General features: G+C 44.8%; 3 protein-coding genes and 1 long non-coding RNA gene across 16 annotated transcripts in view; 2 read left to right on the plus strand and 2 right to left on the minus strand.

Moving 5' to 3' along the window:
* The first annotated feature begins 645 nt into the window (after positions 1-645).
* On the plus strand, positions 646-2,371 carry lsm8 (LSM8 homolog, U6 small nuclear RNA associated). The gene is made up of 4 exons (XM_037121871.1): positions 646-858; positions 1,141-1,181; positions 1,575-1,702; positions 2,016-2,371. Exons 1-4 carry the CDS (start codon positions 828-830, stop codon positions 2,104-2,106), a joined length of 291 nt encoding a protein of 96 aa, XP_036977766.1. The 5' UTR covers positions 646-827; the 3' UTR covers positions 2,107-2,371.
* Positions 2,372-2,578: 207 nt separating this feature from the next.
* On the minus strand, positions 2,579-9,598 carry LOC119032513 (thymidine phosphorylase). 4 transcript variants are annotated; one of them, XM_037121811.1, is made up of 10 exons: positions 9,581-9,598; positions 6,607-6,734; positions 6,315-6,517; positions 6,128-6,226; positions 5,772-5,901; positions 5,486-5,604; positions 5,218-5,380; positions 3,232-3,459; positions 2,949-3,089; positions 2,579-2,873 (listed from the first exon to the last, which is right to left on the minus strand). In XM_037121811.1, the coding sequence occupies exons 2-10, from the start codon at positions 6,722-6,724 to the stop codon at positions 2,725-2,727; spliced, it is 1,350 nt and encodes a 449-aa protein (XP_036977706.1). In that variant the 5' UTR covers positions 6,725-6,734; positions 9,581-9,598; the 3' UTR covers positions 2,579-2,724. The 4 variants fall into 4 exon arrangements, with proteins under 4 accessions (XP_036977706.1, XP_036977703.1, XP_036977705.1 ...); XM_037121808.1 differs by lacking the exon at positions 9,581-9,598 and adding an exon at positions 7,916-9,327; XM_037121810.1 differs by lacking the exon at positions 9,581-9,598 and adding an exon at positions 6,940-7,852.
* Positions 3,344-24,543, plus strand: LOC119032554. Of its 2 annotated transcripts, XR_005078936.1 has the most exons (8): positions 3,344-3,480; positions 4,638-4,681; positions 5,043-5,093; positions 22,602-22,691; positions 22,823-22,908; positions 23,006-23,149; positions 23,681-23,748; positions 24,230-24,543. It is a non-coding gene; the product is annotated as an uncharacterized LOC119032554 (long non-coding RNA). The 2 variants fall into 2 exon arrangements; XR_005078937.1 differs by lacking the exon at positions 4,638-4,681 and having other exon boundaries at positions 3,463-3,480.
* Positions 12,703-24,589, minus strand: part of shank3b (SH3 and multiple ankyrin repeat domains 3b) — a 36,506-nt gene continuing 24,619 nt past the window's right edge. For 4 of the 9 annotated variants that reach the window (XM_037121669.1, XM_037121666.1, XM_037121664.1 and 1 more), the window contains 11 exons: positions 23,206-23,330; positions 22,990-23,122; positions 22,589-22,669; positions 22,449-22,466; positions 21,813-21,943; positions 21,514-21,607; positions 20,692-21,306; positions 20,192-20,479; positions 18,796-20,098; positions 18,693-18,719; positions 12,703-17,589 (listed from right to left, as the gene is read on the minus strand). In XM_037121669.1, the coding sequence (XP_036977564.1) occupies positions 17,007-17,589; positions 18,693-18,719; positions 18,796-20,098; positions 20,192-20,479; positions 20,692-21,306; positions 21,514-21,607; positions 21,813-21,943; positions 22,449-22,466; positions 22,589-22,669; positions 22,990-23,122; positions 23,206-23,330 (3,398 nt within the window). In that variant the 3' untranslated portion in view covers positions 12,703-17,006. Of the gene's footprint in view, positions 17,590-18,675; positions 18,720-18,795; positions 20,099-20,191; positions 20,480-20,691; positions 21,307-21,513; positions 21,608-21,812; positions 21,944-22,448; positions 22,467-22,588; positions 22,670-22,989; positions 23,123-23,205; positions 23,331-24,589 lie in introns of all 9 variants that reach the window. The other 5 variants (XM_037121672.1, XM_037121667.1, XM_037121671.1 and 2 more) reach the window with 3 other exon arrangements.

Raw genomic sequence — 24,589 nt, forward strand, 5'->3', positions numbered from 1 at the left:
GTTTGTTTCTACAATCAACATTTAAATGTAGTTTGAAAAGTAAACTTCACATGATCCTCAGAAATCTGTGTCAACACATAACAAAATGTCTCTCTTTATCTAATTATTTTAGCCAATGCGTCATTTCTTGCTGCAAATTATTGCACATTACACATCAGTATATAAATACATTAAATATCAGGTTTTGTGCTAACATACGTCTATGTACAATACAATCAAGTCACAGTTTTATTTTACTATAAGAATGATGATAATAATATGAAAAACATTTGGACCTTAACCATAAAAAAATTAGATGTTCTTATTATTTTCACTAAATCAAAACAAAGACGACAGCTGACGGATCTCCTCTTTAAATTTGTAACATGGAAATTTTTATATTAAAAAAATTAAAAATAATTTGTTTTGTTGAAAAAGTTCTCTGAAGCTCAGTAAAAGTATTTATTATACTAAATGAAAGTGATTATGCTCATTATGCTGAATGGACCATTTCAGAACAATTTAGGCTAAATGACATCATTTAATTTGAATTTAAATCAAAACGTCAAAATGATGAAAATGATAATACAAACAAGAGTAATTATAGTAGTTATAAAGTATTTTCCGTTCAAGACAAACCGGATGTGACGTTGGCACTCGGCGCTCTTCTCTCCTGCCTGCTCGGTGTTGGATGAGTTCTGTCTGTGCTGCGGTGTGTTGTGGCTGTTAGCTCCTGTTAGCGGCTGTTTTCTCCGCCACATTTCTGCACCATTTCATCACCAGCTCGCCGCTGGAAACATTAACCGACCTCTCTGCTGGATAAATAACCGCCGAGCCGAGCAGGAATCATGTCCACCGCCCTGGAGAGCTACATCAACCGTATCCTGCCGCCGCCGCCGGTAGCTAGCTAGCTAGCTACCTAACTAGCTAACAAACACGCTAACTCCCCGTCTGTATGAATGAATAAACGCTAGTTAGCTTAGCCTTTAAGCAAGCAGTGATGTTTATGTCGTTACTTATGGTGTAGCTGCTCTGGATAGCAGTGCAGGGGTGTAGTGAGAGTTATCAGTGTGTTGAGTTATTGTTGTTAAAGATAAAAATGTTAATTTAATAAGTGTTTCGTCGACAAAGGTGTTTTTCATTTAACTCGGTGCGAATCAGGTACTGTGGCCATCATCACCTCAGACGGCAGGATGATCGTGGTGAGTTCAGATACATCATGAAACTACCTCTGTATTAAATTAGTTAGTGTATTGATTGATTGATCAGCTTCATAGTAATACATGAGTAGCGATGAAAAATGTTTGGAAATGTATATTAAAGCTTTTTATCTGAGTGTAATCGATAAATAAATGCATTGATATGAAGCATCTTTGTACCTTCAGGTGTTTACAAACTACTGATTAGGATAATCTTTTTAAAAATACACTAATTATTGGTTATTTTATCAATACAGGTGATCATCATTTTATTGTGACTCATAAAACAAGATGAGTGTTTTTGATATTTGGCGTTTTTATGTAAAGCTGCATCTTCTTCATCTGTTTGTTTGTGTTGTTGTTGTTTGGTTGGTTGGTTTGCGTGTGTGTGTTCAGGGCACACTGAAGGGCTTTGATCAGACCATCAACCTGATCCTGGACGAGAGTCACGAGCGGGTGTTCAGCTCCAGTCAGGGGGTGGAGCAGGTGGTGCTGGGACTCTACATCGTCAGAGGAGACAACGTGTGAGTGACCTTTGCCCTTCTTTCCACCTGTTCACCTGTCCGTCCATCATGTCGGGGATGTGTTCCGGATCTTTAATCGCAGAGCTGCTGGGTTGTTCTGTCCTCGCGTGACGTCAGATCTCAGAAGCAGAACCACAGAAATAAACAAAATAAATCTGAGTCGACAACAACACGGACGTCACGTCTAATGTGACGTCTGTGTTGTCGTTGTCAGTTTTATTTCGATTATTTCTAATAAATAATAAATCAACTTCTTTCTTCCAAATATCACAGTTTTAATAATAAGGTAGATTTATCTGTGTGTGTGTTTCAGGGCGGTGATCGGGGAGATCGACGAGGAGACGGACTCCACTCTGGATTTAGGAAACATCCGAGCCGAACCGCTCAACTCTGTCGTCCACTGACCTCTGACCTCTGACCCCTCCCTCCCTCTCTGTCTCCATGGCGACAGATGACTGCATGAGTCAGCTGTGTGTTGCAGGAGTCTGTTGTCAGATGCAGGTTTCCTGAGTTCTCTGGCTCAAAACTGACTGATGCTAAATAAAAGTTATGTGTAAGAAATGTCTCCAGAAACGTCAGAGAAGCTTTTTCTTCCACTAACAGACTCCTGAGGTGTCTCTGTTTGGATTTATTCTTTTTTTTATATATATAAATAAAGATGTGAATGGATAGAAGTTGTTAGAGTAACTTTTTTATGCTTCGAGTCTTTGTCAGATTGAGATTGTTTAATAAAGTTTCATTTTTTGACAAAACATCTGTGAGTGTTTCCTTGAAAACAAAATACTGCAACCTGGAAATAGTCCTGAATTTAATACCTGCAAAATATCTACAAACGTGTTGTGTTCAGGGCCACCCACAAACTCAAGAAAAGAGACGTTTATAATCAAGTCTTTTTATTCATCTCAGCAGCAATCAGAAAACTTTTAGGCAAATGTTTTAAGGCATCGTCATCGTGAACGTTGTAAACACTGAGTGGTCGCCAACACATTACAGTCATTAAAGGTCTGTACGGGCATACAAACTTAACGAGGTAGCAGCAGCTCTTTCACCAGAGTCTGTTTTTGTTGTGTTCGAGCGTTGTCGGTTCCCAGAGTCAGAGCTTTCTCTAATCGATGGATCTGGTCTGGAGTCGGAGCCGGAGACTCATAATGGAGCCGCAACCAGGAGACGCCTGGAAACACAACAAATCATCAGGAGGATGTCCCTGAGCGCATCATCATCACCATCATCATCATCAGTGTCTCACCTTTCTTCACCCTCTGACCCACTGACACCAGTAGCTCCGCCCCTACACTGTGATTGACAGGTTCTCCGGCCATTGATCGCCCCGCCCCCAATTTATGAAGCACTTCAGCTAAAACCAAACCGTCCACGTCCAGGACTACACCTGACGGACAGACAGACATTTACATTTTAGTAAATTAAGACATTATTTGTGACATAAATTTTGTGATTATGAATAATCTATCTGCAGCCATCTTGGATATAAGTCACCTGATAATCAATAAGACATATGATTAATATCTGACCGTCTGCTGGGCTCTTCAGCTCCCTCTGGTGCTCGGACCTCCTCAGGGCGCTGTAGTCTTCTGTGTGGGCGGAGCACAGCGACCGAGCCGTCTCATTGGCCACGCCCTGGGCCTCCATCATGGCCTGGAACTTGGACAGAGCTGCTCCACCAATCACAGCGTCAGAAATCTTTTTCCTGCCCTCTGATTGGTCGGACACCAGGCCGGTCATCAGCAGCAGCAACCCGCCTACAGAAACAGCAACAACAGGTCTTGCATTACTGGTTGATTGTGAATGTTTAGATAGTGATCTGATGATCATATATACCAAAGTGACATTTAATTTAATTAACTGATGAAGAAATTAATTTAAAGAAGACCAGCAGCAGACACTCCACTGTCCCATGACCTTTGAATTAGCCATCGGCTCCATATTTGTGCCGCAGATTGTGCGCTTTCCCGGATTTCCTGAACTACTCACCTCCGGCCGCACCTGCACTAAACGGTGTAAAAAGTGAATGGAGTTTGGTGCGCGAGCTCCTCAGACACGTAAACAACAGATGGAGCTAACGTTCGCGTCGTTAGCTAGCTAGTTAGCTAGCTGGATGCTGTCTGTTGTTGATAAAACAAACAGTCGTCACACAGAGACATTGTGACGTTCATCAGAATGTTTCTCTCGATGTGTTTTAAAATGTTTCTGTTGTTGTTCGTCAGTTTGTGACGCTACAGAAGCGAACCGTCATGCTAACATTAGCTTGTACTGCTAAGCTAGCTGCTAATGACCGCAGTCAGTTTATAAGCTAACGTTGCTAATATCCGCCATATATCATTACATTGACAGCTAAAACAAAGAGTTAATTCATTAATTTACAACTATTTCGCGACTGTAAATAATCATTATTTTCATCACTGATTGATCTACCAATTATTTCATGATGAATATATTAGCTAATTATTTATTAAAGGTCTGAACAGTTAAAAGCCTTCACCACAGTTTCTTTTAGTTTTTGACTGAGTTTCACAACAACAGTTCAAAATTCAGAAAATATTAATTGAATGTTTTATAGACACATTAAAACAGAATATCTGCACATTAAAGAAGATATAACTGAATTATTATTTTTTGATTCTTTTGGTAATTATTTCTGTATTTTTAAGTAAAACACCTCAAACATTAAATTTAATATCTGTACATTTTGGGCTGTTTTGGACAAAATGAGACATTTTAAATTGACAGTGACATTTTATAGAAATCTATCTCACAAACAGTCTTCTTAGTCGCAGCTCTGTGACATTTAGTTATTGATACCTGGAGGTGCAACAATTAATTGATTAGCTGCCAACTATTAAATTAATTGCTAACTATTTTGATAATCAGTTATTCAATTTGAGTATTTTTAAATAAAGTCATGATTCTGTGATTCCAGGATAAAACGAGACATGATGACGTCATCTTGGACTTTGAGAAGCGGTGAGCAGCAGTTTTCACCATGTTCTGACATTTTATTGATCAAACAACTGATCGATTAATTGAAAAAAAAGATCAACTTTGCTAATGATCGCTTGTTGCAGCTCTGATGTCATAACATACCTAAGGTACCTACAGTAACTTGAATTGTCATGAAAGTCGACTGACAGAATATTGATCAACCAACTGAGACGATTTCTGTCTTTGACTGTTTTTACAATCAATCAATCAATCAATTAATCGTTTAATTCGTCTTTCAACTAAAGATGTTTCATATTTTCTTACTCCAGTTTCTCAGTTGTCAGATTTTTCCTGCTTTTTTTTGTCTTCAGTGAAATTAAACTGAATATTTTTTTGGTTTCAGACAAAAAGAACCAGAACCAGAACACGTCACCTTGGACTCTGGACCGTTGTGGTAAGTCTGACGTTCATATTTAAGTTTAGATCAGAGTCTAATAAACTGAATTCGATCAATATCTGCGTCTTATTGTTGTAATCGGACCGTGAGAGAACTTCAGGGTTCAGATTAAAGTCGTTACCCAGCGTGGTGACCAGCTCCATCAGGTCGTCGGGTCCTCTCCCCTTCAGCGTCTCCAGAGACTCCATCACCTCCAGACTGTTGCCCACACATCGACCAATCGTACCGTCCATACAGCTAAGCACCGCCCCCGTACGAATACCCAGGCCGTTTCCTACACTCACCTGAAATAACACCATCATCTTCATCACCATCTTCATCATCATCATCATCATCTAGCTGGTTTTACAGTAAATCAGATCATCTTGATTAATGTTTAATTGACTTACTAACGACTGTGCTAGCTCTTTAGCGCTGTCCAGGTCTTTATACAGAGCAGCTCGTCCAAACTTCACATCCAGAACCAGAGCCGTCAGAGACTCGGCGCCTTTCTTTGAGATGATAGAACCTGAAACAGCAGCAGCAAGTTCAGATGTAATGAGTCAGACTGTGAGCGGCACCGTTATCTCAGGAACACAGCAGATTAATTAGCTGCGAGCTAACTGCACTGCAGTTAACTTTTAATTGTGCGCTATGAGATTAAAACACCAACACAGAGTGAACACGGGTCAGTACCAGTGATCAGCGGCAGGCTGTCCACGGTGCTGGTGGCGTCCCGCAGAGCGTATAGGACTCGATCTGCAGGAACCAACAGCTCCGTCTGACCCACAATGCAACAGCCCACCGAGGTCAAGATCTCCAGGATCTGTAAAATCAATCGATATTCAACCAGCAATCACTGATACAGTACAGACGTGTGTCGGCTCTGACCGAAGGACGAGCTGATCGAAGTCACGCTGCAGTGGAACATCAGAGGATCTGAATGAGATTCAGTTCCATCAGACTGAGGCGGAGACGTTTCAGGTGTGTGCATCACGTCACGCCGATTGCTGTAAACAGGTCGTATAGTGAAGGTGAGCGGTTTGTGTCACCTGAGCTGCTGATTGGTTGATGTTGAATCCTGGAATTGATTCCAGTTTATCCAGAGTTCCTCCTGTGTGAGCCAAGCCCCGCCCACTGATCATAGGCACCTGTCAGACACACGAGGTCACCTGAGGTTATGACATCATCAGGTAGCAGGTATGATGTGTGTGTAGGTGTGTGTGCAGGTGTGTTTACCTTACAGCCGCAGGCAGCTAGCGCAGGCGCTAACACCAGGCTGACTTTATCGCCCACACCGCCTGTTGAGTGTTTGTCCACAACAAGCCCCGCCCACTCCTTTGGCCATGACAGCACCTCCCCTGATGACATCATCTCCCTGGTCAGGGTAACGATCTCTGTGTTGATCATTCCCTTCTGCCAGATCGCCATCAGCATGGCGCCTGAACACAGAACAGGTTTAGAAACAGGAAGTGATGTCAGCAGAGCGTCTACCTGTCTGTCTGACGTCAGCAGAGTTTCCTGTTTGTACCTGTCTGACAGTCCTGGATGGTTTTCTGAGTCACGGCCTGGATGAAGGTTCTGACGTCTTCATCAGTGAGCGCGCCTCCGTCTCTCTTCTTCCTGATCAGTTCTGGGATCGACAGCATCTCCGTCAGTCTGCAGGAGCGACAGCAGACAGCGACACACACCGATCAGCTGGAATGAAAACATGTGGGGTGAAAACATCGATCGTGTCTCTAACAGTTCAGTGTCCTGCTGCATCCTGACATCATCATCCACACAAACCCTGCTGCAGCACTTTCCTGCGAGCCGGGTCAGAACCTGCACGTGTTTCCTTTTCCATCACTTGTGCAACACTCACAGAGAGTGAAGATCAGACGTCCTCTGGGTTTTATACGTCGTGTGAAGTTCCTGCTGGTGGAAATCAAACGTTTCCTGCTTCTGCTGCTTCACAGCAAAAGCTTTTAAATAACTAAACAACAGTGGACTTTTATTGTGAAGAGTTTATAGGAAGTAAAACGTGTTCATTGATCCGGCACTTCCTCCACAAACACACTGGGATGCTGCGGTGTGCTGCATCCACACAGAGATGTTCTATAACGAAGATGACCCACTGCAAGCGGCGCTGTGGTGTGAGACGGTTTACACTTCCTGTCCAGGTTGGCTTGCACGCCACCGACACATCTCAGAGGGTTCTGATCCATCTCTGGTCCACATGAACGTCCCGACTTCACGTGTCAGACAGCAGATGATTCAAAAACATCAAACGTACAATAACAGGTGCAGATGAAGCTGCTGATGATGAAATGAACTGTGATCAATCTGCTGATCAGCTGTTGGTTCATAACATGTCAGAAAACGGTGGAAAAGGTCAGAGTTTCCTCAAATGTTTCCAAAGATGTTCAGTTCTGACAGTCGGGACGTTCGACTGCGTTATAAAATAAAAAAATAAATAAAAATTGCACTCGAGTAAACGATTCTGAATATTTGGTGATTAATTCAAAAGTCGATTAATCATCACAAATAATATCGAGAAATAAAAGACGTTATTTTTAGACAAACATCCACGAAATGAGGACAGAAAATAAATTAATTTAAGACATAAAACGTAACAAACACTTAAAAATGATCTTAGGACCAGAAACATGTTTTACTGTTACACAAAGTGAAGAATATACAACTAAAAAGTTTATTTGAGCAGAACGTTTGTATAAATGTTTGTTCACTGTAAATATGAAGATACAGTGCAAATAATAAAAACTACGACACGTGAAGGAAACATTAATAAAATGTCAAAGAAAATAATTTTTATAGTAAATGATGGAACATCATCAAACCTTCCTCTCAGCTCGATGAAGGAAAATGATCCAAAGTTCTGGAGCTGATTTTCTTTTCTGTCTTTTACGGTTTGCAGCCGTCTGAAGTGGCCTCAGTGTGACTGAAGGTTTGTCTGATCGTAAACTGTGTTTCGTTTCCGTTTGAGACAGTTTCAGCAGTGATGATGTTCCAGTCAGCCGCTTCTTTAAATAATCAGCAGAGGAAGTCTGAGTCAGATGATGAAGTAGGGAAGACGTTTAGTTTAAATCAAACACTCGTGTAAAAGTCCAGAAGCGTCTGACTGGACCAACAAGGAAGTACTGATCGACTGTGACGGGTCGGATGACTCACAATGTGGAATTTATTTTGAAAGAACTCAGACTTCTGCCAACTTGTTGGGGCAGGTAGAGATTTAAGACTTAGGATTTGATTCATCCCACGACAGGGAACTTCTCTTGTTCCTGCAGCTCGTACCGATCAGATCCTTGACTGTGATTCTGGTTCCTGAACGATACCGGGCCCTGACGACTGAACTCCAGCAGGGGGCGACGATGCAGCTTTAAACCGGCTTTAATGTGAAACCAGGAGAGAAACTTGTCGTCACAGTTTGACACTGAATGATCCTCTGAAGAAAAACTCTGTTAGCCGTTAGCTCAGTGACGTTACACTGTGCAGGAGGAGGAGCCTGTTGGCTCCTGTGAAGCTGCTCAGTGGTGTCAGAACCGACCCGACCCAGATCTTCTGTGCTGCAGACTGTTTGAACCGACTGAGTTGGCTGACTTCCTGTTTAGCTCCCGGCTCAGTTGAACAGTGATGACATGATTTAATCTTTAATCTGACAGTGAACCGAGTCACGACGTCAGCTGACAGGAAACAGTCTTCTGGGCCGCCGTGACTCACCTGATGATGTCATCACACCGTCTGACCACTATGTTGGAAACTGGCTTCAAGGCCCGGCGCTCCACCTGGAGGTCCGGTCGGCTCTGTGAGATTTTCTAAAACTGTTAATCAGATGATGATCATGTTCCAGCTCGTCTCCTCTCAAGTCTCACTTTAGTTTCTCTTCCAACACGTGAACTTTTAGTTTTATTGTCGTCCGTCAGTGATTCTGCAGCAGCGGCGCCGGTACAGTCCAACGATCCAACGATGTGTGTTTTTATGTTTTTATGCCGACTCACTGTGTTTATATAATATGTGTATAAATACGTTTTACTTGTACTTAAATAAAGGTGTTAAAACATTACTTTGGTGAAAGTGAAAGTAGTTTGACTGTTGAGTATTTCAGCTCTGACACAGTATCAAAACCTCCAGATAAATAAATGATCATTGAGTCAGAAGATGTACTCAGATATTAACTTCAGTAAAAGTACAAACACCACATTGTGAAAACACTGCAGACAAAACAGTACTTATAAATACTCCCAGCAAAGTATACTTAGAGAATGAAAAAGTAAAAGTATTGATTACACATTAACACATCAGTGTGTCAGACAGATGTAGTGAAGTAAAAGTACAGTGAATAACTCTGGTGCAGTAAATGTACTTAGTTACTTTCTATCACTGATTAACAATCAACAGAAACAATAAACAGCATTTTAACGTTTTAACGACTGAGCAGAGACGACACACACACACACACACACACACACACACACACACACACACACACACTGTGAGCAGCCTACCTGTTCTGTGTTTTCCGTCCACAAAGTGTCCTCGACCCTTCAGCTCATCATTAAACAGCAGCAGGTCAAAAGTCCACCAGCCAATCAGAGCGAGCGGGGAGGAGGAGGAGGAGGTGAACGGCCAATCAGGTCGCAGCTCTGGTTTACTGAATGTCCCAAAAATCCTGCTGAAAGATTCTGCGAGCGTGAAGACATTCGTCCTGTCAGACGACATTTTTCTGCAGATCTCAAGCTGAGAGCAAAACAACAGAACCTCAGATCCACACGGGCTCAGAACCACGTCTCCTGATCGGACCTGAACCATCAACAACATACTTCAGAACTTCTGCTCATATTCACTCCAGCAGAGTTGTTGTCATCATCTTTATTGATTATTGATCACTGTCAGAGAGCATTTTAACACTTCTGTATGATCCTTTTAACGTGTGATCAAGTAAAACACTACAAAAGACGACATATTAATGTTTTACATTGTCAACTTTATTGATATTCATTAAATGTTTATTCTTAATGATGGCGGCAACATGTAGTGCCCCTCTTCTGTAAGCTAAGCTAAACTAAGCTAAGCTAGGCTAAGCTAAGCTAAGCAGCTGCTGGCTGTAGCTTCATATTGATCGTGCAGATGAGAGAGGATCAGTTCTTTTATTTCACTTTCAGGAAGAAAAGTTGCTTTAAACCTGATGATCATAACTTCAGTGTGTCGGACAGAAAACATCAGAATGTGTTTGTTCTTCAGGAGAAGAAGCTCGTCACTCATTAACTCGGCCCAAAGCGTTAATGTCCAAACGAGCCCAGAGGTCAGAGGTCATGAACCCGCCGACTCTTATTGTGAAAGAACCACACGTGAAGGCCGAGCGTTAACTTCGTAATAAATGACAGTTTATTATAAAGATTACAATCTGTTGCGTTGCAGAGCTCATCGGTTGTCATTGTGTGCTCTTCAGTTTTTAGAAAAGGGAAGAAGAAAAAAAACTAGAAGTACACACACGCCACTCACTCCAGAAGAAACTACAAACATACTGTAAAAAGAGGAAGCTAGAAAGGAGGAAGAGGAGGAGGAAGAGGAAGAGGAGGGTAACCATAAAACCATTATAACCAGGTGAATATCAGGAGGAGGAGGAAGGTTTCACACGCAGGTTAGAAAGCCAGGATTCTCAGCCAATCAGCAGGAAGCTGAGGCGTCACCATGAAGTCGGTCAACAGTCAGATGAGCAGTGGCGGCCATTTTGGCTCTTTATTCCATCTTCTTCTTACCATCAGTCGGGTTCTGTACTTTTCGTTAACACTCGGCCATTTTGTGTCTGTCTTATGGTTTGTAATTAGCAGTGGTGGAAGAAGGATTCCAATCAGTTATAAAAATACTCTATTACAAGTTAAAATTCCTGCTTTTAAAAGTTCACTTAAAGGTGCAGTATGTAGGAATTTAAGTCAAACATTCAAAAATTAAATAAATTATCAACAGAATGTGAAAAAATACAGTGTTGACTTCATGACGTTGTTGCTGAGATACTGAAGTTAGCAGGCTAACGAGCTAGCTCGCCGTAGCGATGTAAACACTAACACTGCCCTGCCGCTCCAAGTTACAACTGCTAGCTGCACAGCTAACTAAGCTAACCGGAGCTACATTCACTGATTACTGTGATGATCTGCTGCCTCCTATTTGTTTGGATTAGAATTCAACAGGTGGCTAATTCTTAAAAAATGCATCTTTTTAAAGTAAAAGTTACAAAAGCAACAACAAACAAAACGTACTTAAAGTATAAAAAGTAAAAGTACTCGTGGCTACTGTCTGTGTCGCACTGCTTAATAATAAAGTGTTTCTCGGTGGAGCTAATGTCAACTAGCATACTTCACATTAATGTAGTGAAGTAGTAAACTAGCAGAGCGCTAGCAGAACTAGCATGATGTAAAGTGACCTCAGGGTCTTGTGGCTTATATGCTCACTTACTTTCAACCACTGCTAATTAGCAACACATATTTTCTCTTTGGGGGAGAATTTTTCTAAAAACCAGTCAGAAGTGATTTATATGAATGTCATTTTCAGCTGTTGTTAGCTAGCATACATTTAGCTTCAGGAAAAAAAACAAAGAGTCCTCATACAGAAACTAACAAGTCAGAGGTGAAGAACCGTAGACGAGACAGAACAGCTAGCAACACCGGTAGCCTCCATTTTGTAGCATTTGGTGATGAGCATAGGCAGGCTAATTACGAGCAATTAGCTTGATTAGCATGGCAGTTTTCTGTAAACATTACACTGTTTGTACTTGAATGGTCTTGCATTAATTTTTAGCAAACACTTTGAGTTTCTTGCCCAGGTTTCACTCAACCTTTTAGCAGGACGTGTTGCTAGCAGAGCGACTCGCGTTGGCTCAGTAATTAAAGGAACAGTTCACCCAAACCTGAAAATCTATCGAAAACAAACAAACATCAGATGTCTGCGTACTGCTTGTCTGCTGAGATCCAAGTTTACAGAAGCTCCGAGATCACAAACTGATCTGAGAAGACGTTTACACCGTGTTTTAAGCAGAAACGCTAACAATTAGCTGCCAAGCTAAACGTGTTTGCATGCACCCCGTCTGAAACGGTCTTTTCACATCAGTTTGTGTTCTGGAGTTCTGGACACTTGGATCACAGCAGACGAGCTGTGAGGAGACGTCTGATGTCTTCAGCTGTTTAGGAGATAAGAACTGAACTTTGATTTTGGTCGAACTGTTCCTTTAAGTGTTTAACTAGCATGCTAACATGATCAGCACACCTGAGCTGCTCTGATCCTGAAGCTGCTCAAACTCTCAGTTCACGTGTGTGTTTCTGTATCAGGACGCTTCAGGCTGCGTTTGGTTCTCTACTTTAGGCTCAAATAAAGACGGAACTACTTTCCTCAGTGGAGGAACATCACTGTCCTCACTTCGTGTCACAGATGAGACTTTTAGCAGCAGATTTGCTGGTTGTGTTTCTGATTGGCTGAGAAATCCTACAAGTGAGTGACCTCATGTGTATGTTAGTGTACAGGGGGACTCCCGGCGGGGACCTGAGGTCAGAGGTTAAGAGGTCACATGACCTCCCCATCACTGATTTGTATTGTTACACTGCAGAGAAAGCGACAGCCCTCGTCTCCTTCTGTGAGGACTGTACAGTAGACTATAGTCCATTATAATATATATACTATACATACAGTATATATGTGACACGTGATATTCACTCGGTGCTGACAGCCACACACACACTTCCTCTACCAGAGTCATGTTTGTGGATGTGACCTCTGTGCAGCTGAAGGCATCTGTAAGCACTTTGTCTACCGGCTGATCCGATATCTGTGGTTCTGTACCAGTGGAGGCGAGGCTCGTGATGTCACGGTGGATCACAACGACTGAACGCCGACATCATGCTGCGATCTCGACGTCGAGCTTCAACGCTGCCGAAACACTGAATGTGTCCAAAACGTGAACGAGCTGAATTAGACTGTGAGCTTCAGCCCGCCCGGCGCCGGTACCAGGACGAGTTGGACCGAACATCATGATCTTTGTTCATTTTGTGCTGAACTGTTCTTCACTGTGACGCGTAGCTGCTCACAGACTGAATATCACACGTGGATAAAGACTTTATAGACTACAGTCTACCAAAATATGACTTTTTACATTTTATTGTCTACTATACTTTACATGTTACACTATAGCTACATCATTCTATGGTAATATATATTATACAGACTATAGAGTCTACTGTCATGTGCTGTACATAGACTTTACATTCTACACCTCTGTGCTCTGAGACTCGCTCCCGTCGGAGGGCGCCGTGAACTTTACAACTTTGGGATTCGTGATTGTGACTCGGCTCGTGTTCGGGTGCAGAAGTCTGAGAAAAGCTGGATAAACGCAGAACGTTTGTCGTCGTGGAAACAGGCACTGTAACGTTGATTGTGCTTCAGAGGGGAATCAGAGAGGAGAGGACGGGAAACATGGCGGGTGGATCAGATCGGATCAGAAACAAGTTCACTGAAGGAAGTTAAAACTGAGAGAGGGAGCTGTAGCAGCGACGGCAAACTATTCCCTCCAGAGTCGACCGCTCGCTATTAACTCGGCTTCCTGACTTATATTCAGAGGAAAAAGTTTGAATACATAAATAAAAACACTTTCCACCTTCAGAGTCGTCTGGAGACACGTTAGCTTTAGCAGCGGTTAGCATCGTCCTCGTGATGGGTTCGAACCGCGTTCAGCTCGCCAGCAAACAAGATCCAGCATGTAAATCAGACAGCTTCCCTGTTGGAAGGTGTATTTTTACACCTCCAGGCTAACAGTTGCCATCCACTTCCAGTCGTTGTGCTAAGCTAGGCTAACACATCCTGGACTTGTCTCTGCATCAGACGGACGAAGGAGCGACGTTTTTAAAGAATTTTGCCCAATAATGTTGTTAATAATGCGGTCGGACCGGATATTTGAGAAGTCTTTACTCCTTCAGGTGAAGAAGGTGAGACGCGTCTGTCGAGGCAGACGTGGTTTTTAACTTCGGGCTGTTTGAATGAAACTGACTTCATGTTTATTGACTGAACGATGACGTCGATCAGGTCATCTCTCAGGTGAAGACTGTTTTTCTGGTGATCTAATTGTTTTCTAGGAAAATGTGAAAAAAATTAATTTGAGTTTCTCTAAAAAATGTTTCTCACATGTAGAAAAAAAATCAGGAACTTTTAATTAAAACATTAAAAATGAGAATTGTTTATTTGTTTGAACTCTGTTTCTCACAAAAAATAATTTAACTTTGGAGTAAAATCAGTTTCACACATGAAAGAATTTTATTGAAACATTTGTGGAAACAGGTGAAAAAATATTCCTGAAGATAAAGAAACTGAATTTCTTCTCTTTGTTTCACAGATGAACACAAATAAAAATAAAATGAATTCTCCTGTGAAAAAAACATTTTCACCTGTTTTTACAAATGTTTCAATAAAAGTTGTTCATGTGTTAAAACTGATAAAAATGAAGGAATTTTGTTGGTTTCTGTGTGAAAGCAAGTGGAGAAAAAACTCTTAAATGTTTTTACTCTCAAGTAAAATAATTTTTTGTGTCAAACCGAGTTGAAAAAAAAAATCTTCCTAAAAAAAACTAAAATGAATTCTCCTTTTTAATGTTTTAACTCTGTTTTCCACAAATGTTTTCTTTTTTTCACATATTAAATTAAGAAAAAACTGAAGGAACATGAAAAGATTGTTCAGCTCCAGCTCTCATGAGAGAAAACGATTTAGATTCAGAAACTCAGAAAATGTTTCACCATATAAATGTCATAAATCTTCACTTGTCCCTCGGGGCTTCCGTAGAAACAACCTCAACTGTTTAAAAGGTGAACTTCTAAATTTCAGGTGCGACCAGTGAAAATGTTGAGTGGCACCTGGAGCTCCGACTAAAGTCAAAGTTCAAACAAATCAAAATATCTGAGACGTTTTAAGGCAGAAACACGTCAGATTAATTCAGAATGAGTTTCAGTACGACCGCATCTCAGATCGTAAAAACAAATTGTCCGGCTTCACGTGAACGTCCAGTAAAACTTTAATGTCCCGTTTTAAACTCTGTACAAACTCTATAGATCTATATATGGTCTGGAGGAAACTCCACATATGGCAGGGAAGAAATCCCCAATATGGCAGCGAGGACACTCCATATATGGCCTGTTCCTGGAGAGCGATGGCAGGCACAGCCACACTTGATTGATTATCGGGGGAGTTACGTTAGCAGGGTGAACCTAATCGATCAGGTGTCGGTGTGTGGGAGGTGTAGAGGGGAGGGAGGAAGGTTTCGTCTGTACAGATGGCTTTAAACAGATAGCACCATGTACAGTGAGCCCTCAGTACGCAGGTTAGAAACCAGAGAGGTTTACAGTTGGAGCTCTGCTGCAGCTCTCCCTGAAACACAGCACATCAGCACAAGGTCACACTCATTGACAAATCATCATGAATTCCAACACATCACCGAAACGACCTGGAAATTCAACTCATTGTCAAATCATAAGGAACTCAAAAATCATTGTCCAAACTATTATAAACTCTGTAAGTCATCACCACCACGTTATTATTACTTGTTATTCATAAACTCTAAATGATCGGTATTAAGATAACGAACTCAAAAAGAAACACAAATTCTTCATGAGTGATATTTGGAAAAAACAAAACAAAACAAACAAAAAAAAGAAAGAAGTCACAAGAAACTTTTCTGTGAAAGGACAGAAACATCCTCAGCTAATCTCCGGTTGTTAAGCTAGCTCGCTAATCGTCCAGCGCCGCTCGCAAAAAGTCCAGCTAAACTCGTCTGGGGAAGCAGAATGGCACGAAGGAAACGACCCGTCTCGTTGGATCATCATCGTTTGTCTGATCAGCTGTTCGATCGATGTCCCATCACCTGTTCAGACTGGCAGCAACGCTCTGTGTCCAGGATGCTATATGCTAACGTAGCGCTGCAGAACACCGTGCGAAGCGGCTAACGGCTACGTTACGCAGCAGTATGCTAGCTTAAACAGGACGTTACAGACTGAAGGGAACATTTTAAGGCGCCAACACTTTTTAATAAACTCCACTGAACAGATTATTTTTATGTCTTTTTACAGGCAAACCTTCCAACGAGTCACTGCTAACAGATTATCAAACATTATAATTAGCTTGTGTCTTAATCAGGCTAATTGTAATGTTGTCCTGCCCAGATATTACGATACGCGATATTATTATCAGCTGTTCTCTCGGGTCCTGGGCAGCTCGCCATTTTTCTCCTGCTTGAAAGTTTAAGTATTGCTAAACTGGCGAGCTGGTGTTCTGGGAAATCGAGTGACCCGAGTTTGTTAACGCGATGTGTGATGTCGCTACTTCAGGATAATTAACATTTAGTAACTTCCTGAATATCAGCGCGTTTTGCTGTGACGGCTCTGCGTGCATTTTCTTTTCAAAATAGCAGCTGTTCAATATTCAGCGCTCCATCTTTGAGCTTCTGAAGAGGGACAATATGTTGTGAATCAAACATTTGAAGGTTTGTGATAATATTTCTGTACTTTTAGATCAAAATGCTGGAGAATTTGGCTTCATCCTGTCTAGCAGACTCTTACCAGGAACCTTAAAAATGATGACTGTGGATCATCCGTTGTCTTTATTTATCCGGCGTGAACACACGAGGTGTGAGACGACTGAGGTCAGACTAAATCTTGGAGTCTTTAACGAACGCTGGACACAGACGCTGGAGCTACGAGTCCTTCGAGGCCGATCGAAGAGCCGACCAGACAAAACGTGATGACGTCACTCAGAGATCTGGGCTCAGTGTTGGTAAAAAGGTCTAAAGATTCAGTCACTGCTAAGATATCCTAGTCAAAGAGATGGCCTAGTGTCTGACCCGAGGTCAGGGGTTATGAGGTCACAGTTCAGGATGTCTAGAGGTTGATGATCAGAGATGAGGGGTCAAGTAGAACCATCCAGCAGCTGTCTGAGCGCCCTCTCGATGTTGATCCGGTGTCCCAGTCTGGTGACGCCCAGCTCCACGTAGTCGTCTTTGGTGAGCGCCGGGAGGTGGGAGCCTTCGATCTCGTGCTCCTGGAAGCGCTGGCGGTGTTCGGCCAGGCCCACGCTCTCCAGCCAGTCCCCCACGTCGTATTTATTCCACAAGTTGAGGGGCCGCTGCCTCCAAGGCCTCAGGGCCAGCAGGGGCCCGCTGAGGACCGGGGAGGGGCAGGGGGAGGCGTGGGGTGAAGGGGAGGGCGAGCGGGACCTGGTTCGTGCACTGGCGCTTCGCATCACAAAGCGAACCTCCTTTGGTTCTGAGGGGAGACTGAGACTGGACGACTTCAGGATGGTGAGGCCGCGACCCGAGCTCAGGTCCGGCCGTTCAGAGGGGGAGGAAATCCCTATTGACCTATCAGATGGGGAGGGAGAGGGGGAGGGGCTCCGGCGGGTGACGGGGTAGCGGCTTCCTGGTCTGACGGTGTAACTGGCGCCGTATCCTCGCTGGGAGATGGTGTGGAGTTCACCGAGACTGGAGAACAACCTGCAACACGACAAACGGTTTATATATCACATAAACGTCACATTACGTAGTTATCAGCTAATGTTTCTACTGACGGCTCGTTAAGCTCCGCCTCCTGATTCACTGCAGCAGGTTTAATTCATAGTAACTGTAGAAACATCAGTGTCCTGATTTTAAAATCAGCGGACAAATGAAACGTCTCGTTTTAATTAAAATGACTAAAAACATTAATGATAATATTAAAATCATTTTTATTCTCTGCTGAAGGTTTAAAATGTGCATTTGATGTTTCATCATCATCAAATGTGTCGTCATCCGTCCTCGTGATGAAGTTAAAATACTTCTGTTCCCTAATAAATAATAAATATTCCAACTTCTGATCAACATCATTTTAAAACTTAAACTTCCTGTTTGTCTCAATCACTCGCTCGTCTATACATTCATAATATTATTCTGAAGCCAACATGTTTTTAAAGTCAATAATGGATGAAGAAGACCAAGAAGTTAGTTATCAGTTCATGCTGGCTGCTGAAATGCTTATTGATAAGTTGATATGTTGGATATTTATTGATTGCAGCTTAACATCAGCACAGATCAACATGAAGGTTAATAATAAGTCATCACTGCTCAAACTCTTCTATACAAAACACTGCACAGGAGCTTCATGCACACAACATGCTGAACAACACAAAGCTTGCCGGGCCTCGGTACCAGGAGAACAGAACTGATGACAGCTTCTGTTTTTTAATCTAATGAAACGTATGTTGTCTCTCGCTCTTCCTCTCTGTAAACTTGTTCAGTATATATTTCATTGTGACTGAGGTATTTTTAAAGATTAAATATTCTCATTCTCATTAAAATATTTAAATTAATAATAGAAACTATGATAAATTCATTATTTTATTTTATACGTCTCTTGCCTCTCGTCAAAATGTCTTGTCGTGGTTGTAAAGTTTCACTGGACTGAACTGTAACAAACTTTCAATCGAAGGTTTAAAAGACGGATACGATCGTTATTTAAAACATTCAGTAGTTAGTCGTCGGCGGAGAAGCTGCGTGTTAGTTCGCTGTTAGCGAATCTCTGAGCGATAACGAGAAAATGTTTACCGGAGATAAAAACCTACGATTTAGTCACTCCACTGTCCAAACATCTGCAACAACACAAACAACAGGTGTGGTTACAATGTGCACGCACACACACACACACACACACACAGTTTGTCGTACCTGGCACCTCCTACAGGTGACCTCCTGCCCGGGTCGAGGGGACTTGGCTCCTCCCCCAGAGAGTGACTGTCTTTGTTGAGCAGCTGTAGCCGGTTAGCGAGATCCAGTCCAGAACCGGCCCGGCCGCTCAGCTCCAGAGCCGACGCCGAGCGGCTGGTCAGATCCACGGCTGACCCGGATCCCTGACCGCCCAGTGCCGCCGGACGGCCTCCCCCTTCATCTGGGCTGAGGCCTCGCCGCTCCTCCCGGTCGTCCCCGCCCCCCCACAGCTTGGACCTCCTCTGGAACAGGTAGCGCGGCTGTCGGCCACCTCCGCTGGTCGGGGAGGAGCAGAGTGGGGAGGAGGGGGAGGAGGAGGACGCAGCAGACGGGAGGAGCTCACTGTCGGATGATTGCTTCAGTAACGGGTCCCGGAGAGAGGAGCGGCCCCGACCGATGGGTGAACGGAGGCGCGGCTTCAGAGCTATTGGGGAGGTGGCGGGGGAGGAGGGGGAAGGATGAGCAGCAGGAGGGGAGGAGGGGGAAGGTGGAGCGGGAGGGGAGGCCAAGGTGATGGAGGGAGGGAGCGAGCTGGGGGAGGAGGAGCTGTCGTGGAGCCGCTCGTTACCTCCTTCCTCCTCATCTCCTTGTCTGCCTAAAGAATCAGGACCACTTCCTCCTCCTCCTCCTCCTTCCCCACCTCGCCGTGGCAACAAGGTGAGGGAGGATGGGGGAGGAGGGGCAGGAGAAGCGGCAAAAGCAGGGGGTGGAGTTACCAAGCCAATTCTGCGAAGCTCCTCCCTCGTCTCCTCGTCACTGGATGACAACAAGGCCGGTGGGAGTGTAACTGTGTAAGCCCCGCCCTCCTCCTCCGAACTGCCCACTGTGAGGCTCCTGCGCCTGTCAATCAGAGCGTGAGTCTCATTGGACAGCGTTGGCAGGGGGGTGGGTTTCCAGCGCTCAGGGGAGGGGCCTGCAGGTGAGGTCACTCCTCCCTCTGTTTCTGGCCGCTCCACCTGTCCATCAGGGAACAAGGGCGGAGTCATGCGTTTATGCCTCAGCTCGGGGCTGGTCTGGGGAGTGGTGCGCTTGGTTCGCTGCTCAGGACTCGTCTGAGGGGTGGTGCGCTTGGACCGTGGCTCGGGGCTGCTCTGCGGGGTGGTGATAGGGGTGCGCTTGTGTCTGCCCTCTGGGCTGGCAGCCGGGGTGGGGATGGGCGTGGTGGAGGCAGAGGCGTGTTTCATTCGAGGCTCTGGGCTCGGCGTGCGAGCGGTGAGCGCTCGTTCTCGTGCAGCGAGAGCCAGGGCGAGTGGAGAGGACGGGTCTGAGGAGAGGAAAGACAGCAGTGCTTTTATTCAGCTCCTTGTATTATCATCGTCTGAGTTAGTGAAGGTGAAGGAACATCTGTCAGACGTACCCAGAGGTTTCCCCGTCAGCGGGTGGAGGAAGGTGTGCGGTGTCGGTGAGGGCGACAGGACCGGCGCCGGAGGAGGAAGCTCTCCGAGGTCGTCCATCGAATGGCTCTGAGTGAGGAGGGGGGGCACCTGGTTCTCAGAGCCGGATCCCTCCACAGACAGGAAGAGAGACGACCTGCGGCCCTGAACCCGAGCCCGCTCTGACAGAACCTGCTGCTGGTACAGCTCCGCCCTGCTGGGGCTGCCGGGCAGCTCCAGTTTGGTCGGATCGTGATCTTTCATTCCGAGACCTAAAAAAAAACCAAACGGGTCAGACTGACAGACGTCACGTTCAGCTGACTGCAACTTTAGATTGTTTCTTAATTTAGCGCATGGAAACAAGTTCCTGCAAGCAAAGAGAGGAAACGTGTATTTTAATTTAACTTGCTTAATGGAAATTTAATAGAAAGACACAAATGTAACTGACAGAATGAGAAAGAAAACACGTGTGAGCGGTCCTGACCCTGCTCCTCAACAGGAAGTTGTTTCAACAAAGGTGACTTCCTCCTCTGCGGCTTGGAAGGCGCGGCCTGCTGTCCCACGTTAGCGTAAGGGTTTTCTATTGGTCGTCCCCGGCGGCGTGACAGCGGTGAGTGCCCGAGGGCGGGGCTGGTGCTGTGGAGAGAGAGCGTGGAGGTGTGTGTTGCGGTGTGAAGCGTGTGTGTTGCAGTGTGCGTGGCGGTGTGCAGCGTGTGCGTGGCGGCGGCATGTGCGTCAGGCTGCAGCGGCGGCGGCGTGTCCTGCAGGATGATCATCGACCTCGCCTTCCTCTGACGCTCAGCGTGGGCGTGGCTCCTCGATGGCGAATCAGAGAGCTCCTGGAGCCTCGGCTCCGCCCCTGGTTTAAAGCTGGACCGGGTCAGCCCCTCCCCTCTAGCCGGGGGAGGAGGGGGGAGGAAGGAAGGTGGCGGGCCGGAGTCGAGGAGGAAGAGCGGGGAGGTGGAGGTGGAGGAGGCAGATGGAGGAGGAGGCGGAGCTTGCTGAGGAGGAGGAGGGATGAAGCTGTCCGTCAGCGAGGAGCTCCGTGGAAACCGACTCTCATTGATCAGAGCCGAGATCCTGTCGTCCTCAGGTGTGCCTGCAGTGGTAACCATGGAGACGTGAAGATGTTAAAGGTGAGATAAAGCGACTGATGACTGAGACATTTGGACCGAGCGTTTCTGTTCAAGCAGTTCTAGCCTTTAAAGCGCTCGCAGCCCGGGAAACTCACAGTTCATCTTCAAACCATAAAAAACAAACCAGCAGAACATCAGTGACACCAGCTGTGTGTGTGTGTGGGTCTCACCAAAGCTCTTGGTTCTGGACATTCCTCGGGGTAAAGCCATGGTGCTCTTCTCTGGTGCTGTGGGCGGAACCAGACCCTGACGCTCGAACAAGGACTGCACACACACACACACACACACACACACACACACACACACACACACACACACACACACACACAGATACAGAATGAGGCTGCAGTTCACAAGAGAACATGGTGGAAACTGATCATGATTTATTAAATGATTAATGGAGCCTTGTGGTCGTCACGAGTCTCGTGATGCGTTCAGGTGCGTTCTGTTGGTTAAACACTCGTCTCACATTGATCTCGGCCTGTGTGATGCGTCGGCTGGTCGGTCTCTGTTTCACCGTCGCCGCTCTGAAGTCGTCTGCCGGACGCGCCCTCAGCACGACTTCCTGTTGACCCACGGCCAACATCTCATCCAGTTTCTCTGCAGGAGGAGACACGATCACACCGACACGATCAACAAACACCCGTCACCAGACGAAGCCTCGTGATGTCACAGCAAGACCACAACCACAGCAACGTGACGCATCATGACATCAGTCAGCCGGACCGCAGAGACACGGAGGCGTCGAAAAACATCTTTATTTAATTATTATAAACGTTTTGAGTCTGAATTGAAATGAGTCACAGTCTCACAGAAGAAGCAAACAGATTAGTGACTCCTCATACTTCAGGTACGTCTGCTGACTTCACTTTACTTGAAACAGAGTATTTGTACTTCACTAAAGTATCCGAGTACTTCCTCCACCACTGGTGATGACCCGTGTTCAGTGATGTCGGCTACGGCCCGGCTGTTACGTCACGTAAACAGCATGACATCATCGCAACATCAGTTCAACATCATGCCAAGAGACTGACATCATCATCACTGCAGTGTGACATCACAACACAGAGAACACGTAAACAACAACAAACATCATGTGACTCACCGATGCGTCTCCTCCTGGCTGCAGACAGAGCAAAGGTCAACAACACACACTCCTACAGTTTGACTTAACTCTGCACGCTGTGTGTGTGTGTGTGTGTGTGTGTGTGTGTGTGTGTGTGTGTGTGTGTGTGTTTGCTTTACCTATCTCCTCCAGGTCAGCCGTCATGGACTTGGACCTGAGAGTCAACGAGGTGCTGGGTGCTCGTTTTGGAGGGGGCGGAGCTACAAGAGAACAACCAGTCAGGTGAGAGTTGGAGAGTGAACAGAGACACATCAGAGACAAACACAATCTTCAGACTTCAGTGGAATCACAGTTTTTGTTTGTAAATTCTACCATACGATAATTAATAAAGACTAATTTATTTCAACGTGTAGTTTGTAGTTTCTGCCACTAGAGGTCTCAGTGGACACAAAGACAAAAGAAGCGTGGGATCATGGGATATGTCTGAAGTGACTCTCAGGTGAGGTCGTGATAAAACTTAAAACAAGAATTATCTCTGAACACAACATGAAGACGGTGAATTAAAGAAAGTGAAGTAAACCTTTCTTCCTGATCAGGTTGGATTCTGATTTTCTGGAAACAGAGACGACCTTCATCAGCAGCCGACTTCCTCCCTGACGGATCAGAGACACGACCTGCCGGTGTCCCACCTTCACCACGTCGGCGCCGTTCACCTGGACCACAGACAGACAGACAGACAGGTGAGAACACCAGAGGTTGATCTAATGATGTCATAAGGTTAGAAGATAGCTGTTACCTCTATGAGGAAATCTCCAGTCCGTAGCCCCGCCCTCCAGGCCACGCCCCCCTGGTCGACTGACTCCAGGTACTGCAGGGCGGGGAACGCCGGGGTGGGGGCAAACTCCTCAATGGGGGTCTCGGCTTTAAATGGAAAAAAAGAATAAGAAATCATTTAAAGACGGACGCTCCAACAGGATTAAACCTGCCGAGAGAGAATATTTATTTTCTGTGAACTCATCGTGAGGTGACAGAGTTCTGAACCGTCCCGGTTCAATCGTCAGAACAAAAGAGCGTCTCCAGATGAGGAGAGGTCGCTGCAGGTTAAATGAAACGTTCTGCACGTGTTTAATCTTCTGTTGTTTGTCACAGCTGCAGGTCAGCCGGTCAGAGCGAGAACAGACACATTAGCTCTTCATTGTTACCTCAGAACCATTTTCATGTCTGACTCCAGAGGAATAAATTACAATCCCTCTGATTTGTTATTCATGCAGGACGTCACGTGGAGTAATCAGTCGGTCCGGGAGGCTGTTTTCACGATCATAGATGAGAGCAGGCAGAGGTTAGTCAACACGTGTCCGTCTGTGTCAAACACCTCGTCACAGGTGAGTTAATGTTACTGACTAAATGACAATCGAAGGGAGTCAGAGAAGATTCTTTGTGATGATGTAACTGCAGATTTTACCGTAAAAAAATAAAGCCGGACCATAAAACGACAGATTTTTGAATGGAGTTTGGTCCAAAATGTTTCGTTAGACAGACGAGCTCTGCTGCAGCACCAGACTACAGAGCAGCATCTTTTCTCCAGCTGATTCAGAATAACGTTTGTCTGGTAGTGATGAAGAGACATATTGTATTGATCCTGTTTGAACTGAATCACACACGATGTGTGTGATTCATGACACAGTTCAAACAGGATCAATACAATATGTCTCTCTCCATCACCACCAGACACAGAAACAACAGAAGTCAAACAAACTGAGTCGTTTGGCTGCAGCAGCAGTTTAACTCACTGATTCTTCTGTCTTCTGTTTCTGCTGCAGCTGAGATTCTCACCTCCGACTGACTTCCTGTCCGTTGCAACAAAAACAGCCGAGGATCATGGGAATCGTAGTATTAGGAGCCAAACCAAACCAAATTGAGGAGGTCTGACTGGACTTATACACGTTTCCTGTGCTGCTGTAAATGTCAGGAGATCTTTACAGTAACATTTTTAAATTCAGAGTGAAGATAAATACAAACTGAAGCCGACAAACGTTCAAATCTGTTACTAGTACTTAAGAATCTGTCGTTATTATGAAACAGCGCAGGCGTGAGGAGTTTCACCGCTTGTCCTCTAAAGATTTCACTCTGTTTTAAATATCCTTCTTTTTACCAACACCTCCGAACACCCACCACTTCTC

This window comes from Acanthopagrus latus, chromosome 14 (assembly GCF_904848185.1).
Source record: "Acanthopagrus latus isolate v.2019 chromosome 14, fAcaLat1.1, whole genome shotgun sequence".
NCBI lineage: Eukaryota > Metazoa > Chordata > Actinopteri > Spariformes > Sparidae > Acanthopagrus > Acanthopagrus latus.

What these genes read in the sequence shown, in the direction of transcription:
- lsm8 (XM_037121871.1), top strand. Translation starts at nt 828, where the DNA reads ATGTCCACCGCCCTGGAGAGCTACATCAACC. An exon ending in CCTGGAGAGCTACATCAACC is followed by an intron (nt 859 to 1,140) that starts GTATCCTGCCGC and finishes GGTGCGAATCAG; the next exon opens with GTACTGTGGCCATCATCACC. An exon ending in ATCGTCAGAGGAGACAACGT is followed by an intron (nt 1,703 to 2,015) that starts GTGAGTGACCTT and finishes TGTGTGTTTCAG; the next exon opens with GGCGGTGATCGGGGAGATCG.
- LOC119032513 (XM_037121811.1), bottom strand. Translation starts at nt 6,724, where the DNA reads ATGCTGTCGATCCCAGAACTGATCAGGAAGAAGAGAGACGGAGGCGCG. An exon ending in TAGCTGCCTGCGGCTGTAAG is followed by an intron (nt 6,227 to 6,314) that starts GTAAACACACCT and finishes TGTGTCTGACAG; the next exon opens with GTGCCTATGATCAGTGGGCG. An exon ending in TCAACCAATCAGCAGCTCAG is followed by an intron (nt 5,902 to 6,127) that starts GTGACACAAACC and finishes TTGATTTTACAG; the next exon opens with ATCCTGGAGATCTTGACCTC.